Source organism: Labrus mixtus, chromosome 16 (genome assembly GCF_963584025.1).
Source record: "Labrus mixtus chromosome 16, fLabMix1.1, whole genome shotgun sequence".
Taxonomy (NCBI): domain Eukaryota; kingdom Metazoa; phylum Chordata; class Actinopteri; order Labriformes; family Labridae; genus Labrus; species Labrus mixtus.
In genome coordinates this window covers 18,778,605-18,796,752 of record NC_083627.1, presented here as the reverse complement: position 1 = coordinate 18,796,752, position 18,148 = coordinate 18,778,605, and the positions used below count along the sequence as shown (strand labels likewise).

General features: G+C 39.1%; 2 protein-coding genes and 1 pseudogene across 2 annotated transcripts; all 3 read left to right on the top strand.

Moving 5' to 3' along the window:
- The first annotated feature begins 989 nt into the window (after positions 1 to 989).
- On the top strand, positions 990 to 1,824 carry LOC132991514 (4-galactosyl-N-acetylglucosaminide 3-alpha-L-fucosyltransferase 9-like; annotated as a pseudogene).
- A 2,556-nt stretch (positions 1,825 to 4,380) lies between these two features.
- Positions 4,381 to 12,298, top strand: LOC132991013 (transmembrane protein 196). The gene is made up of 5 exons (XM_061059568.1): positions 4,381 to 4,937; positions 6,810 to 6,866; positions 9,631 to 9,766; positions 11,217 to 11,335; positions 11,652 to 12,298. Exons 1-5 carry the CDS (start codon positions 4,773 to 4,775, stop codon positions 11,721 to 11,723), a joined length of 549 nt encoding a protein of 182 aa, XP_060915551.1. The 5' UTR covers positions 4,381 to 4,772; the 3' UTR covers positions 11,724 to 12,298.
- Positions 12,299 to 14,233: 1,935 nt separating this feature from the next.
- Positions 14,234 to 17,085, top strand: polr1f (RNA polymerase I subunit F). The gene is made up of 4 exons (XM_061059936.1): positions 14,234 to 14,559; positions 15,141 to 15,282; positions 15,872 to 16,080; positions 16,507 to 17,085. The coding sequence occupies exons 1-4, from the start codon at positions 14,258 to 14,260 to the stop codon at positions 16,988 to 16,990; spliced, it is 1,137 nt and encodes a 378-aa protein (XP_060915919.1). The 5' UTR covers positions 14,234 to 14,257; the 3' UTR covers positions 16,991 to 17,085.
- The last annotated feature ends 1,063 nt before the right edge of the window (positions 17,086 to 18,148 follow it).

The window sequence follows — 18,148 nt, the reverse complement described above, 5'->3', positions numbered from 1 at the left end:
TAAAAATATTATAGATTCATCTTTTTTTCAGCTTTTTTCTGCATAAATCTTTTGATCAACTTCAGTCCTGATCAAAACTATCAAACATTGAATAATTATCAGGATTTAAACCCTTTAAAAGCCAGTTTGATTACATAATGATAATATTTTTATGAAAAAACACACAATTATTATTCAACTTTTTGCAGCAGTTTTTGGAAGTGGACATTTTTGTCCTTAATGACTTAATGAGGGTAGTACATCTTTAAATCTGATGCTACACACACACTAATAATGCATCAAAGTTAATATTTTGGCTAATCTTTGACATTTCAAAAACTGATTTTTTTTAAATACCCCAGCCCCCCAACATTTGTTATATGGAAAACTATATTTTTGTGTTTGTTTTTTCATAAATAACAACACTGACATCAAGTAATCAAACTGGCATTTGAATGGTTGAAATCCTCAAACTGATTGAATGTTTGGTAGTTTTGAGCAGGGCTGAAGTTGTTTAAGATATTTATGCAGAAAAAAAGAAGAAACAAATATTATTCTGTACTCTTTTTCTAGCAGTTTTTTGGAAGAGGACATTTTTGTCCTTAATGACTTAAGAGGGTAGTCATTTTTTTCACTGTTCTATTGATCGATTAGAAAAATTTTAAATTGCATTCCAAAATTTGTCAAGAGAGAGGCTTCTTTGAAACTCGATGGGATAACCTTTTCTAACATTTAAAATGAACCTGCTGCTGATAGCAAAATGAATATAATTTTGATACAGGGTTCTTCTGTCCTTGCAGGTGTAAAAAGGCCTTTGCTCCTGTTTTAAAGGTCATCCTCACAGGGAGTTTAATGCTGGCTGGATTTGTAGTTCTGTTTTTAATGTACTACAAGTCACTCCCATCTCACAAATGTCCTCCTCCCCTGCTTCAACCAAAACAATGGGGAAAGCGGGTTGAATTTCATTGCACAGCAAAGGCTAAAAAAGCAGCAAACAGCACTGCAATGACATGCTGCTGTGGATGTGGCCTGAAAACAAAAGGTTTGATCTGCAAGCCTGTGACACTCTTTTCGGGATTGACAGCTGCCATCTCACAGACGATAGATCCTTATACTCCAGCGCTCATGGAGTTTTGATTTTTCACAGAGGCATCAATGATGATCTCTCCAACCTCCCCACCTCAGCCAGACTGAGATTTCAGAGGTGGATCCGGTTAAACACAGATTCCCCTTCGAACACGTGCAGGATAGAAGGCATTCAAGGCCTTTTTAATCTGACTCTAAGCTACAGGAAGGATGCTGATATCCAGCTTCGTTGGCCAGTGTCTTTTAATAAGAAGACGGATAAAGATTTTGTGCTGCCAAGAAAGGAACGCTTTGCTGTGTTGGATTGTAGATAGCAACGTCCTTCACACAGAGTCAAGGGAGAGCTCTAACTACTACAGAGAGCTCGTAAAACACATCAAAGGTGGATGTGTTTTACTCTGCAGAGTTCTCAAAAAGTGAGGACTATTTCCTGACTATCAGCAGCTGAAAATTCTACCTTTCCTTTGAGAATTAAATTCACAGAGACTACATCACCGAGGCTTTCAATGGACCTCTTGCAGCAGGTACTGTGCCAATAGTTTTGGGCCCACCGCGATTGAACTATGAAGATTTTGTCCCGGGTACGTCCTTCATACATGTTAATGACTTTTCTGCTCCCGTGAGTTCCTCCTGAAGCTGGATAAAGATTATTTTTCCTATATGAGATACTTTGATTGGCGGCAATTCTACAACACGAGGCCCCATCTTACTGCGGAGAATTATGAGTTTGTGCATGGTATTTGCCAGGCTTGTCATTAACAAGCATTAACAAAGTGTACAGAGTTGTTCCTGATCTGTACAAGTGGTTCTTTGGGTGATGTTTTCACATATTCAGGGATTTTTGTAGCTGGTTAAAGTTGAATAAGAATCAACGAACACATTTAATTACTTAAGGTGAAGCATTTGGGGTTGGGAAGGGGTATATTGTTATTGACATCTAATAAAAATATATTTCTCTGACTTTTCATGAACAGATAACAGCCGTGCTTTCAATCTCTTTTGGATTTTGCATTTTTTAAGATAGTCTGAGGGGGTCATATAGAGAGTTTTTCTTCAGCCTGAAAAGCAGGATTTCTTTTCCCACTGACCTATGAGTAAAATAACACATTTTCAGTGACTTTTTATTTTATTTCACCTGTATTTTATTGAACATTTATATTTACCAGGGATGTTCCTATTGAGGTTGGAGAAGTATAGTTTTCCACTATACAGCTACACTAATGTGTGCCATAGTGATGACCTGTATAGAACTACAATATTGATGTTGTTTGATAACTGCATCATTTTTTTTTGCAATATATGTTCTAATTTTTATTCACTGGTACAAGACCGAAATGAAGAGAAAATCTCTAGTTGCCTTCATGACAGATGCAATATTTAGAACACACTACAATTAAAATGACATGGTATTTTATTGTATTATTATTCTGGAGCTTTTGAAGATGATGTTTCTTCAGAGAGTAAGAGTTGTATTTACATTAAACTGTGTCAGACGCTCAAACCTTGTGTCATCATGGGCCCATCAGGAATCTAATTGTTTCAGCTCATTTCTGCTCATTTTTCAAACGTGATGTATGTTTAATCAAGAGTGAGATTGATTATCCACCATGACATGTTCCAGCCTTTTTAAAAAGCATGATGTAGTTGGTGTATTGGTTTGTTTTTTACTTTACTTTACATGCACAAAATTATCTTAAAAACAAAACAATGGTTTTCCATATTGTAAAGAAATGTAATTCTCCCTTTTATTTCAAAAATAGCTGCTGAAGAAGGAGGGAACACCAACCTGATGGACCATGAATGTGTAAATGTTCAGTTTAAAGTTTGCTACTGAAATTTAAAGAATGACATGTCTACAATTCTATAATGATAAATAATACTGTGGGTATGTTTTAGGGTATATATTCTTTCAATGCAATCCTGACAAAGCCAGTCCTCTTGTGCAAAGGCTACATGTGAATCCTCAGAGTTTTACCACCTAAAGCAATGACAACATTGACAGGTGAGTCTTTATCCTTCTTGCACATTTAGAACAAACTCTAAAATGAGATTAGGCACTATTTTTATTATGGATCTTTCCCTTCATTAAAGCTCCTGTGATGAACTCCATTTTTGGGACCCCGTTGACAAAGGTGTGTCGTATAGCTCTTTGCCTGTATTTCCTCTGCACGTGACAGTCTAAATATATATACATATTTAACCAAATTCTCATCCTGCTTTCTTTTAAAAGTAAAATCACTTGTCAAGAATCCTTGCTACGAATGTAAAAAAAGGCTAAGTGTGGTGTGTTGTTAACAACTTCGTCTGGCACCTACCCTGCAGAGTAAGAAACAAATTTAATGATCAGAATTGTGATTAAATGTTTGTAAGTACCTCCATAGCTCCTAGAAGACGACACTGCTACTCTTTTCAAAGATTGCTAATGAAAGAAAAAGATTAATAATGATATATTAGTGTAGTGATAAGTTCATAATATGTGTGAATTGATTATAGGCCCTATACTGTTTAACTATTTTCCAGCAGGTGAACAGCACCAGTCACTGGAATGTTGTTAGTTTTGAATCCATTAATTCCTGTCACAACCTTTTGTTAAAGATGCTGAACGAGCCATCTTGTCTTACCTGATGGTAAACTGGTCTCTTAACCTGGGTAGATCACCATGGTAACTCTGCACTCATAGTCTGGTTATATTTAGAAGAGTGCTTCAATGCCAGCAGATCATTTATTCAGAATTATGAGGAAGTCTAAGAACACGGGATCATGTTGCTTCTTGGTCCTGCCAAGTCCGTGAAACATGGTTTTGCAGCTAAAATGCAGGTAGGCTAATAAAGATATATAGGTAGCCTATCTATCATAGATTCATTTGTATCGATACATTGATTTGACTTCTATTCGACCCCCTAAGCATTTAATGAAGTGAAAGTATACAACTTTATTGCACTTCCATTTTCCATACGGTCCTATTTTAAGTAGCAGGAAAGGTTTTAATTGCAATTATTTTCCTTTAGACTCTCGCATCTCATCATAACAGTGTGAATGAAGCACGCTAGATAGTCTGAATTAACAGATAATGTTGCTAACCATAGTGATAGCCTACAGATGAACTCCAACTTTATCTCTAAGCAAGCCTTTAAAAACAAACAACCTGGGTATGTCGACCTGGCTTCGTAGTGCACCCCTCTTATTTTTGTTTTCTTTGTTTCCAAAAGTCTTATAAAGTGTATAATTGAATACGGGACCGGTCCATTTAGATAGCCTACCTAACTAAATGAGTTGTCCTCGACTTTTGTGTAACCCATCAAATTTCAACCAATGGTGTGTATGAATGTTTCCACTTGGGGGCGGAAGCTGCTGTCTCCTGGCTATGACCCTGGATTGTGTGTTTGTGGTGCTGAAGTACCCTGGACAGCGACAGGAGGAGCACACACATCAGCAGCAGAGGAACTTTAGCGGACTGCTTGTGTTTTTTTTTTTTTTCACAAACAGAGCAGCTATCTTCCACCTCCCTTGTGTGTTTCACTAAGTGTCCTCTATGCTTGGTTCTCTTCTTGGACTTACTTTGTGAACAATCAGTTGTTTTTTTTTTACGACCGGGTATGAAGTAACAGATAACGTCGCCCACGGAGCTCCGTGAACTGGGCTCCTCTCGATCCCTGACTACCCCTGTCGCCTCCTCCTGCTGGAGCTGGAGAGATGCCCGGGTCAGGATGTGCTCCAGCCGCAAGATCCTGTGGAGCCTGCTTCTGTTGTCCGTGGTGGAGGTTGGCCTGGGTGTGGCGAGTATCGTCCTGGGAGCCGTGGGCATCAGCTGGGTCCGGGGCCAGTACAAGCCGCAGCAAGGGGACGCGTCCCCGGTGTGGAGCGGGCTATGTGTACGTCCTTTTGGTTTCAACTTTTACCTTAATTACTTTCAAAGAAGATAAGTAACATCTGGGGGATCTTAAACTGAGGGGAAACATTAGCTTTTTTTCATTAATGGGTAATGACTTTGGGATAAAATAGCATGCTGGTGTTTTTACGTCTTAAAGTAAGGCATTTATCCGACTAAATTTGGCTTCAAGTTAAAGCTTTTTTTTCATATCAACAGAAACATGGCTAGCCTCAATGTAAAAACTTTTGCTCCAAATCCATCTCTTTAAAAAATACAATAAATGCTTCAAACTCTCTTGAGCCATGTACACATGATCCCTAAAAAAAAACCTCTATTAAATTGGTAATTATTCTCACTTAATGAGACACAAACATCCGTTTGTCCACTAGATGCCTCTGCACTGAAACTAAAGATCAGTTCCATTAATTCATGCATTCATTTTGTCTCTGTGTTCGTTATAGTCAAAGCTTTTAGCACTGAGGCCGTTCTCCTCTTGGTCTCAGACTGTCTTCATTTTGTTGCTGAGTAATGAAAAGATGAGTTTCTGACAATCTTGGTAGCTATATATATATCCCTGAATTATCTAACCGCCTGTTACTGTAAGTGCGTGGAGCTCAGGAAATGTGAGTCACAAAACAATAGGCTTTGTAAACATTGGACTTATGTATAGTTTTGAGTTCAAAATAATATTCCCGAAGTGAGTTCAAATATTTAGGTGTACATCCAACAGAAAAAAAAGCAAAGACTTAAATGTACATTTTAACATGACATTTGTTGAATAGTGAGTGTGTGCTGCTGTACTTAAAGTTGCTGGATATGCAATGTGAGGTCTGTGTGTCTAGCCTCATAGTTGTGTCATGCTGTCTGCTGCATCAGCCACTGGTGTCTCGTGATTACCAAAAGGTTTAGATCCCCTGTTGGGACCTTAGAGTTATTAGATCTGACTGATCCTAGTCCTTGAGCTGGACTAAATCCAATCTCTGATTTTAGATTTAGTTTGCAGCAGAAACAGGAAAACAGTCACTTCATTTAGAGCTACCAAACAGTATCTTTATTAATATTTAGTATTTTAATATTGTTCCTATTAACAACTGGAAAAGTGTATGATGTAATGCCAGCCTGAGCCATTCTGATTTTTGACATAACATTTTTTTATTTGGTCTTAAAAAAGAAAGAGGGGGGGACGCAAATTCACATGTAGGCTATGTATTTATTTAATTTTGTGTCCAACAATACGACTAAGAAGAAGAAGAAGAAGAAATTGATGAGGATTATAAGATACCACTAAAAGCCCAACTTGAATATATAACCAATAAGTTACTTTATAGTTAGTTACTACTATTCTGATGATTAAAGGTAAAAGATAAACCATCAGCTTACCTGAAAGATTTCAAAATGTTTCCAAACTGTGATATAATAAGAGAATGTCAGAGAGTAATATCAGACTCTCCCCTTATGGAAACACATAGACATACAAACAGAAACACCCCTTTGACTGTATCCTCTTTCAGCCAAAAAGATCTTCTCAACGTGCCGTCCCTTTGTGCTGTGAGTGGACTATCTGCTATCATAATACACCAGCGTGCTGCTCCAGTTAAGTCTGAATCAGTGACTTCCAGGACAAACATGGATCCTGCTGGAAGCCTTCAATGACACTCTCTATTTTTGGAGGGAGAAAATTGCATCTGAACCAACTGAGTGTAAAGAATCCATCTACCCTCTCTGCTGTAAAACCCTAGGGAGCGGTGATAAAAATAGCTTACATTTCATTGAGTTTTTAGACTTTCTTTTTTTCTCGTAAAGCAAAGTACTACACAGTTTTAAAGTGTTCATTTACTCCTTTGTTCTGATCCCTCTTTCTCTTTTTTTCCAGTTCCTTGTCTGTGGGATGTGTGGAGTGCTATGTGCTCGAAAAAGGACAGGTCTTATTGTAAGTACATTGATTTACTTTTTTGGTGTCCAAGTAGCGTCTTTTGTTGTATTCTCTTTTAGACTGTGATCTCTCTTTATGCATAGCACTTTCTGGCCAGACACGGGAAAGGCTTTCAGTGACAGAGTGGACAGAGGGGTAACTTTACTATTGACTTTATATAAAAAATGGGCCCATCTCCACCTCCTTCTGTTGTACAAATGTGATGCAAAAATACCCATGCGACAGGCACTGACAAATTGCACTGGTGATAACTTTTGGAGCCAGAGTTGTACAGTAAACTCGATGCCGCGGTTCTGATTACCCGCCCAAAAAACACAAAAAACATTTAACTGATGAAACAGCAAAGACCCGTCAGGCCACTACAGCCCCCCACAGAACAGATTCTTGTGTCAGTTTGAAGCAGACTGGTTATTAGAAGGTTCAATACCTCTTGTGTTTGTGTTTGTAATAGTCTTCTTTTAACCATTATCTTCAACTATAGTGCACACAGGGCGGCAGGAGACACATATGTCAACAGAGCTGTCAATCATAGCATGATACCTATTTTTATTGCATCAAATTACTAATTAAAAACTTATCAGGAAAGTATACACTTGGACATGAATCAGCAAGATAAGAACTAACTTGAAAGACAACTTTATTGTTCGAGAAATATGAAATTGACATTTTTTTTATTTTATAGTTTGACCCTTGTCCAATCTGTTGTCAAAGAGGGAGCTGCAGTTTATGACCTATACTGCAGCCAATCAGGTGCTCCAAAGGTTTTGGCCTCACTTTTGGGGGGTATGTCATGTCGTCCATCTTTGTATAAGTGTATAATCTGTACAGTAAAAACGAAGCATCCAGCTGCCTAGATTTGCATAGAAAAAGAGGGAAACAGCTAACCTAACTGGGTCCCAATGCAATCAAATCCCCCAACCAGCACCTTTGAAATATGCAGATTAAAATTGTATGTCTAGTTTATTAGATCCAAAGAAAAAGTTACGGCCAAGCTAAGAAAACGTTTTGTTTTGCAAAAGGCGTAGAAATGTAACATGCCAATTCTTAAACTTTTTAGGAGTGCTGATAGGTTGGATTTCATCCGCTTTTGTCAATGTCAGTGTAGCTGTCTTTCCCTGTTTTCAGTGTCGATGCTAAACTAAGCAATGCCAGCTGGCTCATGGCTCTTGCTTTAACAAACAGATAAAAGTGGTATTGATTAATTCATCTAACTTCAGGCACAAAAGCAAACAAGCATATTTAATATATTTCTCAAAATACACACACTGAATGAATATAGGATGTTATTTTGTCACAATGGTGTTCTGCACTATACTTCCATGAATTTCTCTTGAAGTTCTTGGTTGTTTTGTCTTCAAAGAAACCTTCTCAGATTACATATAATCCCCACTGATTTGTTCTTTTCCCCCTTTCATTCATTCTTTCACAGTGTCTTCTTTTGACGTTGTTTTTAAAAGCAAAACACTTAAATGATATAAAATTATGTGCTGTCAATCAACTTATTAACTCTGAACCATCATGAAATAATACTGTACATTACGCGCAAGCTTCTTCGTAGATATTGACAACAAACATGTCTGCATAATCTGATCCTTTACGTTGACAAGTCTGGACATGTGGTTGACATTTGTGCTGTCAAGGTGCACTGTTTGATATGAAAAGGACATCTGAGGAAACCAGAGGAGACAAGCAGTCACCTCTCCTCTTCTGTTTTCGTCTGTTTTCCTCAGTGAGCTGCTCTCAGTCTCTCTGTACGCCCGAGTCCTCGTGTTTCTCTCTGACTCTCTCTGTCTCCTGCAGGGAGGGCACTAATGACGGATCAATGTCAGCACAATCTGCTGTAACAGAGACATCCCTCAACCTCGCTCTCTCTCCGTCTCATCCTATTCATCCGCACCTATTGCCCCCTGTCACCATCTCTAGCCTCATTCTTTTCCCTTTTCAGTTAATCTCGTTTATCCACCTTTCATCCCTCTTCCTTTCCCCGCTAATTCGCATCCTCTCATCTCATCTCAACAGTCGCTCCTGCGCTCTGATTTTCCTCCCTCCTTGTCAGCCTGTGGGGTGATGATTGCATTAGGTTGGTTGGCTCCGAACTCCTGCCAGTTTGCTTTCCACACTTCACCCGGGTAATGACTGAAATTGGAGAGGCCTTTTTTCCATGCGGTTAAAGGCACTAAAGGCATCTGCACTGGGAGCAATGAAAGAGAACCTAAACTCCAAACACAACAGACACACACACACACACACACACACACACACACACACATGCTTACACAGTAACTAGAAAGCAGAATTGAATCTATATATTTTGATAAGTGAACTGCAATCATTTTCCGTGAGATCCTGGAAAAAAAGGGTTTCTTGCACTAAGTTTTAGTTTTCCAGTTACAATGCTGAGGAAGCAATCCATAAAATTTGATTTATTTAACACTAAAAGTAAAATCTCCACCAACACACAGGCACAAGTACAGCAAGTGAGTGATGCAAGCATATTTACAAGCCGCGCAATATTTCTGGAAGGGACAGTGTGCTTTGAGAGCGATCCAATTTTCTAATAGAAAATGAGATTTATTTGTGACTGACACTCATTACTCACCAGAGCCGCCATTGAGCAAAACAGCAAAATGATGAAGATGGAAGCTTAATAGCAGTCTGTTTATCTCCCGTCTCATCACTTTTTGTCAGTTTATTTATGGTTTTGGTAATAAGAAAAGAAAATCTTGCATTAACATGAACCATTCTTTCTCCGTTCCCTCAGATGATCCTGTTTTCAGCGTGCTGTATCTGTGGTCTGATCGCTGGGATCCTCAACTTCCAGTTTGTTCGGGCGCTGAACAAACGGCCAGACTCCATGCACTCCATTCATCTGGCAGCCATGACGCTGGCCTGTCTGGGTAAAATAAATATTACTAAAGACAACACTTTACTTGATTCTATGATATATGTTTGCTATTTGGGGAAAGAAACATTGTGAAATCATAAATTTGTTGACGTTTCTAAATGAGGGAGATAGTTTAAAAGGTTTAAACTGAAGGTAAATCTCATCTCCATTTATAAACCAACAAAAGTATGAGTCATCCCAAAATATCTTATTGCTATGACCCACCCTTTGGCGTGGCTGCATAGTACAAATAAAACTCCTTCAAACATCCAAAATAAATCAGTGTGTGGAGCCAAATACTAACTTTAGCATGCTTAAATAATAGCAGGTGACAATGCAAACTTGGGTTTTCTGGCACCTTTCTGTCGTCTTTAACCCTTCTTTTACCTACAAATTTACAAACATCTTTTATCCTTCAGGTCAGCAATTTAAACCTCCAGAAAAATATTATGATTAAAATTGTTAGCCAAGTTTATGTGTCAGGTAATTTATGTTTGTTTGTTGACTACCTAAATAGCCCTTTAGATAAAACAATCCCCCCCTCCCCCCACCCCCATTATACATTCAGAATACCTGTTACGGCAAAGATAATAGGAAGGTTAACTATATAACAGTTGCCAATAAAGAAAAAAAAGCACCAAGGATGACAGCACGTTATTTGTTCAGCATGTACTTGGCCGGGAGGCAAAAGTACCTTATGGTGGAGGCTCCAATGAATTGTTGTCAATATTTTTCGGAGTAAACAGTGGTGTAACAAAACTGAGTTGATGCCTTAGTCTTGATGCAGCCTTACAGCCAAAAGAAATAAAAAGTAGAAGCACTTTGAGCTAAAAAAAAAAAAAAAAAAAAAAAAAGCTGCTGCAGGCAAGGCAAAATCAGTCAAGGATAGTCAGGGTTAGCAGAAAGCCAGAAAACTTAAATAACATCCTGAATTATTGAACTTGCATGCATTGGAGCCCTTCAGCCTGCCTGTAAACTTATAAAGATCGAGGAAGGGTAGTGGACGAAAGCGTCACAGTGTTTGGGATTTTTGCAACTAATGAAATAGTAAAAGCAGAGTTTTATAGTCACTCTTTTTTTTACTGTAACAAATAAGGATCTGATTTAAAACAGTGATTCAATCTTAATCGTGTGTTTTATGACATGTGGAACCCCTATTGGAATTTAAGAAACACCTGCCCTTCTGGTATCACTAGAACAGAAACAAATTGGGATCGGGACCGCAATTTTTTGATATATTTTAATTGTTTACGAATTGTTGACCATGAACAATACTATTTTTTTTATAGATATATCAGTTAAGATGAATGTTTGAACCACCCTAGAAACAAAGAGACGTATATTGCCAAGAGGCATAGCTCAAAAATGCTAAATATTTAAAATCCTATTGCTCACTTGTGCTTGAGAATGAAAACAATTGGGTTGTTGCTGTAGCTTTGATTCTATTTTCCTGACTCGATCAGGGATCTCCTCCTGTACATTATCTACGTGGCTGACTTGTCGCCTGGCCAGCTCAGAGCAGCAGAGGATGTTCCTGGAGAGGGAACATTCCCTCCACCACTCGCACGAGATGACCGAGAAGGTAGGGCACGGCAGCAAAAGATGGCCTCTAATTGCCCAGCTTGTGAGAAAGTATTGACTTCCTTTTTTGTGTAATTTAGCTTTAGATTTTTCCATACACTTGTTACAGTACTGAACAGAAACATTTTTCTTTTTGGGTGGTCTACTAGTAACAATGTACACATTACAAAAAAAAAAACAATAGGACAGAAACAAAACATTACCACAGCTTAACAGGCCACAGAAGCTCTCCCTGAAACAGTATGGACTTAAACATCAACAGCTGCAAGAAGGCATGTGTATATAAAGTAAAAAAGTGTCTGTGTGTCCACAAACAGGAGATCCTGGACAACTCAAGTAACGGCATTCCTCAGATCTCTTATAACGGACACACCACAGCATCACCATGATGAGTGTTTGCTTCTTCCTACATGTCCTGCAGCACACGCAGTAACTATAGCCTGACTGTAAGGAGGGAGGGCAGTAAAACCAGGTTTCCCTTCTCTCCCCCACCAGAGTCTTAGAGGGGACATTTTGTCAACAAGGAGACACTCCGGATAATTATGCAACCACAAGTTCAAACCAGGAAGCGGATCAGATGTCGTTTGGGTGATAACTCAGGTGATGGACATCTGCAGGACATCATCTGACCTTGAAACCAACGAGCAGAAAGGATAGGCTCTGTCCAATCAGAAGCCTGGAAATGATGAGCACAAACCAAGCATGCAGCTGATTCATTTGTTATGAAGCGCTATTTCAGTCTCAGTGTCCTTATTCTCTCTGTTTGTTATGGAATGCAGATCTTGAAATGGCCTATCTGTATGTATCATCTGTTAATGGAATGCTTTGACATGAAAATACAGCAATGCACTATGTACTGTACTGTATATCAATGCTTGTATATCAGGTATACAGCAGTAACTATAAATCTACATATTTTTATAAATGCTTCTTATAAAACAGAAATCAATAAAAGTATTATAAGTATCTATGGTGTTTCATTTCAGTGGGATTTATTTGATCTCTGATGTACATTATCACACATTAACTACTTGAGCTCCACACTGTCAACACTTCCAATTTTCAACAGGAGTTAAGAAGTCAGTGGATTCCTATGGGACCATACTTTAACACAGCGCTGCCTTCAAGGTTCACACTTGCTCACCATAAAGTTAAGTGCTGGTGTAAATCTGCTTGAAAGCACTTCTCAACCTCGTAAACATGCAGCGCTTCACAAAGCAAAAGCAGAAACAGAAACAATGTAACACACGGACACACGACTGTGAAGGCTAATAAAGATGTACACTTAATCTGAGAACATCATGCTGCTCAATACCTCATTATGGTGTTTGTGTATGGCGTGTGTGTGCATATGTGTGAGTGTGTGTGTGTTTTAACCAGGGACCACAGCAGCAGAAGCCGCTGGGAGCACTTGCTGACTAATAGCCCACGTCACTATTTATCACTGCGAAAACAGACAGGAGTGGGCACCGGTGCCCCAGATCTGCACTGCACTGCATGTGTGTGTATGTGTGTGTGACGTGTGTGTGTGTGTGTGTGTGTGTGTGTGTGTTAGGGAAATGCTGAATCATGTGACCTCCTGTGTTGCTGCTCAGTCAGAAAACGGTAACACTAGATTACCAAGTGTGTGTGTGTGCAAGTGTATTCTTTATGCATGTGTTTATGTGTATTTCTGTGGCTGTGTGTGTGTTTGTGTTTGTGTATGTGTGTGTGTGTGCATGTGCACTAGTTGTTCTAATTGACACCTCAGGTCACCCTAATGATCTTATTGTGCCATTGCAGGTAAGAACAGGATACAGAATCAATGCACGTCTCTTATAAGATGAACAGCTCTACAGCATCCTTACAAAGCAAGCCACTGAACAACCTTCAAAGGGCTGTTGGTAAGCATATGCACATTTTGTTTCAGTTATATAGTTACCACCCCAAAATGTTCAATCACATTTGGTAAAACTTTGTTCTGGAGAATAAGAAAAGCCTTTGCCTTTTGTCTCAATGCTTATAGGAGTAAATATAGACTTGTTTATACTGGGAGCTAGCCTGCTGTGACTGCACTGTTGGAGCCCTTTTTACTCCCTGCTCTTCCCATTCCATGGGAATATACCATGGCCCTTGTAATTCTATCGATCTGTTTGACACAATTTAATCTAGTTGTACCTACCAAGTTTAGTTTAAGAACCCCTAGCAATGTTTGGGCATGAAACATTGCCATTAAATTTATGTATGAAAGTAAGCCTGCGTTCAGGAGTTTATATGCTATTTTCAAAGTAGTAATTGTGACTTTGGACTTCAAATGAATAAGCTAAGAAGATGTAGATGTTGCCAAATGGTGCAACATACAAGTACGTTTAATTTATTAATGGGGGATAGAAAGAACAAAAAAATTAAATGAATGCACTTGTTCACACAAACGTAATGCCACCCATTCATAAGTCAGTGCCCCAGGTGGGCCACCCCTGCAAAAGTATGGACATGCACACGCCCCTATATACAGACAATAATGCTATAATAATATTGTTAGCTTTAACATTTATTATGTGCCTTTAATTAAATATATTCAGAACACCTGAGGCAGATCAATTCATACGGTCTGAAGGTATGAGGAAGACTGTTGTAGTAAGATCTTACATGGTATTTAAACAGGTTAAAAATGTGGGTGCGTGTCATGTATATTTTGCTGATACTTACTAAAACAAAATAACCTTACGTTATGCAGCAGTATGTTTATACGTTTAGGATTAAACTATTTTTTTTTAAGTAAGCAATGTTTGATGCTGGACTATCACAATTTGGCTGAGCATGTCATTCCACTCCTGCCCACCAGGCGGCAACATAAAGAAATGTTGGAGATAGTTAAAAGCTGCTGAGCCTTCCTTAGAGAGGAAGTTGCCTGCCTTGACTCTTCCGGGGTTTCCTTAACAGCATGGCGAACTTGGAGCATGCCGAAGACGACTCCAAACAAGTGAAAATGTCAGGTGAAATCACCGCCGCCACTGCTCAGGTCCAGCCGGCAGAGGTGTCCTCTGCACCGGGCAGAGACGCGGCCGCTGTGTCGTGCTCTATCCCGTCGTTCGCTGCCGCCTCCGAGCTGCTGTCAGCGCCGTACTCGTGTCTGGTCATGAACACGCACCGGAGACACATCACTCTGCCGCCCATGTACCTGAACAAGAAGAGGACAGGTATAAAAGAGGAGCTGGAGGCCGAGCTGCTCAGGTTCTCTCAGAGGTAACAACACCATTACAGCTCTTTATAACCGTGCTATGAGGATTTCTTTACAGTTTTACCTGGTTTGTCCTTCACGTCATTGTTGGTTAACTGTGAATAAGAATAAGATAAATTAACTGTGAATAAGAATAAGATAAATAAGAATAAATAAATAAAGATAAATAAGGGTTTGTTAGTGATAAAGTAAGAATTGTGCATGGAAAGTTAGAGCTCTCTCAGAAGGCCCCCCTGACAGTGTTGTTGTTTTGACCTATACATTACAATGTGTTTGTTTAGCTTTTGTATGGTGCAGCTGGTCTTGGTTACATTACATTGATTTTGTGTAATAAAACTTTCATACTACAAAATACTTCTATTAAATAAAGCGGAGTTTAAACTTTGTGCTTGGTTTCTTGTCAGTGCTGTGTCCATGATGTCAAAAACTTGAATTGTCTCTTTGACAGTAGATGACATGTGTTTCAATGTACATTATGTGCAGTTATTTGTTCTGTGCACCTGACTGTTAAGTTGTAATGTTGATCTGTATGAATGTGTTGGGTTCGTCACCAACGTAATTCATTTTAATCTGTGTCTCGTTGCAGTCTAAAGGGAGTACCCATGGCATATGACAACATCAGGATAGTAGGCCAGCATGGAAACATCTATGATGACAGTGGATACATCCACATGGACATAGAGGCCAACTTCATCGTCTTTCAGCCCACAAAAGGACAGCAGCTGGTGGTGAGGACTCGAGTTGTAACAATCTGCAGATTCTTTTATCAGTCGTAGCCTGTTGAAGAAATGACTAAGACTTGACTCCATACAATAAGACTCAGTTGACTGAGATGGCTTACGTTGATGAAAGTTTATACATAAGAAGAAGAAGAATACTCCGGAGAAGACATGATTCAACATCACACTTCTGTACTCGTGTCTTGCTCAATCACATCTGCCGAACCTCTCGAAAGGCATCGCATGTATCCTAAAAAGACATTATCATTATCAGGGTCACATTGACCCACCTAGACTAAACTGTGACGTCTATAACACTGGAGCAGACAACAAGTCTACCAAACATCCTTACAGATATCAGGAAGAACAGCTGACACTCTCTAAGCTGTACTTGGTGTTCTAATAACAACTGAACTCTGTCAGGTCTGACTGACATTAGAGAACAGTGAATAAACCTAATGAAATCTGTACAATATAATCTAAATAACTACAGAAATTCCACCACAGTAGCAAATACAAATCAAGATTTATTTTTCTACAACAATCCTTTTCCACTTTTATGCTTTATTTTTGGATGTTATTGTGCATCTGTTCTCAGGGTAAGGTGAATAAACTGGGTGTGAGTCACGTAGGCTGTCTGGTGCACGACTGCTTCAATGCCAGCATACCCAAGCCCAACCTGGTTGCTGTGGAAACGTGGCGGGATGCAGGGCCCAGAATCGGAGCAGAGCTGGAGTTTGAAGTGACAGCCCTCGATGCTGATATTTTTGGGGTCCTGCTGATCAGAGGACGACTGGACAGGACCAGGTACGTGTTCAGTCACAGTGGTTTCTGTTGGCTCGTCCAAACCGACCTGTCTTGTGCGGTAAATTTGTCGTTGTTTTGTTCTTTATTGGATGCCTAGCAGTAACTTTTTATAGCAGTGTAGTGGACGGTTCAGAGTGTGCGCCACAATCACTACAGCTGTTATTTTTCTGCATCAAACTTCTGCTTACTGGCATCTCAGTCGAAATCAATCTTTAGAAAATCTGACATATTATCACATATCCTCCATTAATTGTCATATTTGTTTTTATTCCGAGTGGAGTTTGAAATTGTACCTTTACCAAGTGTTTGACAGGTTCTTTACTTTGATCACTTATTTTCTATAAACTTGTTGTGTAATCTTTTAGAAAAGTGATTTTCAGTGTGTCACAAAACCCCTTACTGATTGCATTGTTTTGTCTTTCTCAGGGTGCAGGAGCTGCTGGCTTTGGGCGAGAGCTCAGAGTCCAATGTAACCACAGACTATTCAGAACCAGCAGAAACAAACCAAGAACCCACAGAGGAGTCTCCTGTCGACAGCCATAAGAAAACAAAGAAAAGGAAGAAAGTAGGAGAGGAGCAGACAGGGGAGGAGATCCAAAGTTTACCCACTATTTTGGAAAGCAACACAACACAAGAGCTGAACAGAACAATGGATGAAGCAAACGGCAATGAGGCTGGTGAGAAAAAGAAGAACAAGAAGAAAAAGGAAAAACATGTGAAAGAAGAGGAGGAGGAGATTGAGCTCTCTCAGGTACAAGGCAGCAGTGACTCGAGCGGTTATCTTAGCGACAAGCCTAAAAAAAAGAGGAAACATGAAACTAGTTCAGATGTCACATCTAGTTTAAGTGATAATGTTGAACCACCAAAATCCAAAAAGAAGAGGAAGAGTGACATACAGCAGTTTGCCTAAAATATGAATCATATTCTGTTAAGGAATCAGGCTTATCGTGTTCTGTTGAGGAATATACTGGCGTGCCTTAATAAAAACACTGTTTTTAGAATCAACTCTTATACTAGGCATTTCTGAAGCGGTTCAGACTTTCAGGTGGGGCTTTTCTACCGTTAGAACTTCTATTTTGGTGAAAACAACCAAGAGGATGAAGGCAAACCCTGACCCAAAGGACCTCATCAGGTTGCAATCCCTTAAACTGCCTGAAGGGGGCACAAAACTACTTCAGAAATCCACACCTGGACACAGAAACAAATGGGGGAAACCTTGTCAGATTCAGATACTACTTATCAGTAAGTTGTGATAATAGAAATAGGCCTGGTCTTTTCTTGTATTTGATTGAGCCAGTTGGGAAAAAAAATAGAGTTTCTTTACAAACTCAAGCACATTTTGTCCTGCCTGCATACTGAAAGTGGGTTTCTGAAACTTTTTTTTTTTCATTCCCAACATGTGCCTCGATGTTAAATTCCTAGGCTCAGTGACAAACAGTTTTAATGAATTATTGAATGACTGTTTTCATATAAAGTTGTGTACTCCTGTCTATGACTGAAACCAACAGAAATGTAAATTAAATATTTAGATCCTAATTAAAGATCTTTACATTTTGAATTGTTACCCTTTTTTCCCTTCTTCCACTCTGAATCAGTTAATACTTAGATATGTCTTAAGGTATCTCCATCTTAGATATCTAAAAATCTAAAAAAAACAGTTATTTAATTATGCTGGAAATATATTCAGTTTTTATTAATTATAGATCCCAGGAATGGTAGGAGGGGAAGTCAGCTGGGTTCTGAGTGCTTGTGTTTACTGCTGTCAATGTCAGGAAAATCACCTGCACTGCACCACATTTTGATCATCTCCAGGGCTCGCTTGTATAAAAGGTTTAATCCAGATAAGAATGATCCATATTTGGTAATCAACTCTTTATCTACCCAGGATCAAGTAATCCAGTTAACTTTTCTCACATCAAAGAAAAACTTGATTAGATCAACCTTATCTAGATGCATACTTCCAAGGGTTACCAAATATCTGTCCTACCAGTGCTATCAAGAGGACTTCCCACTACATACATTGTCCACAGGGGGCGCCAAAATCCTGACAAGCTAAATCAACGTTACG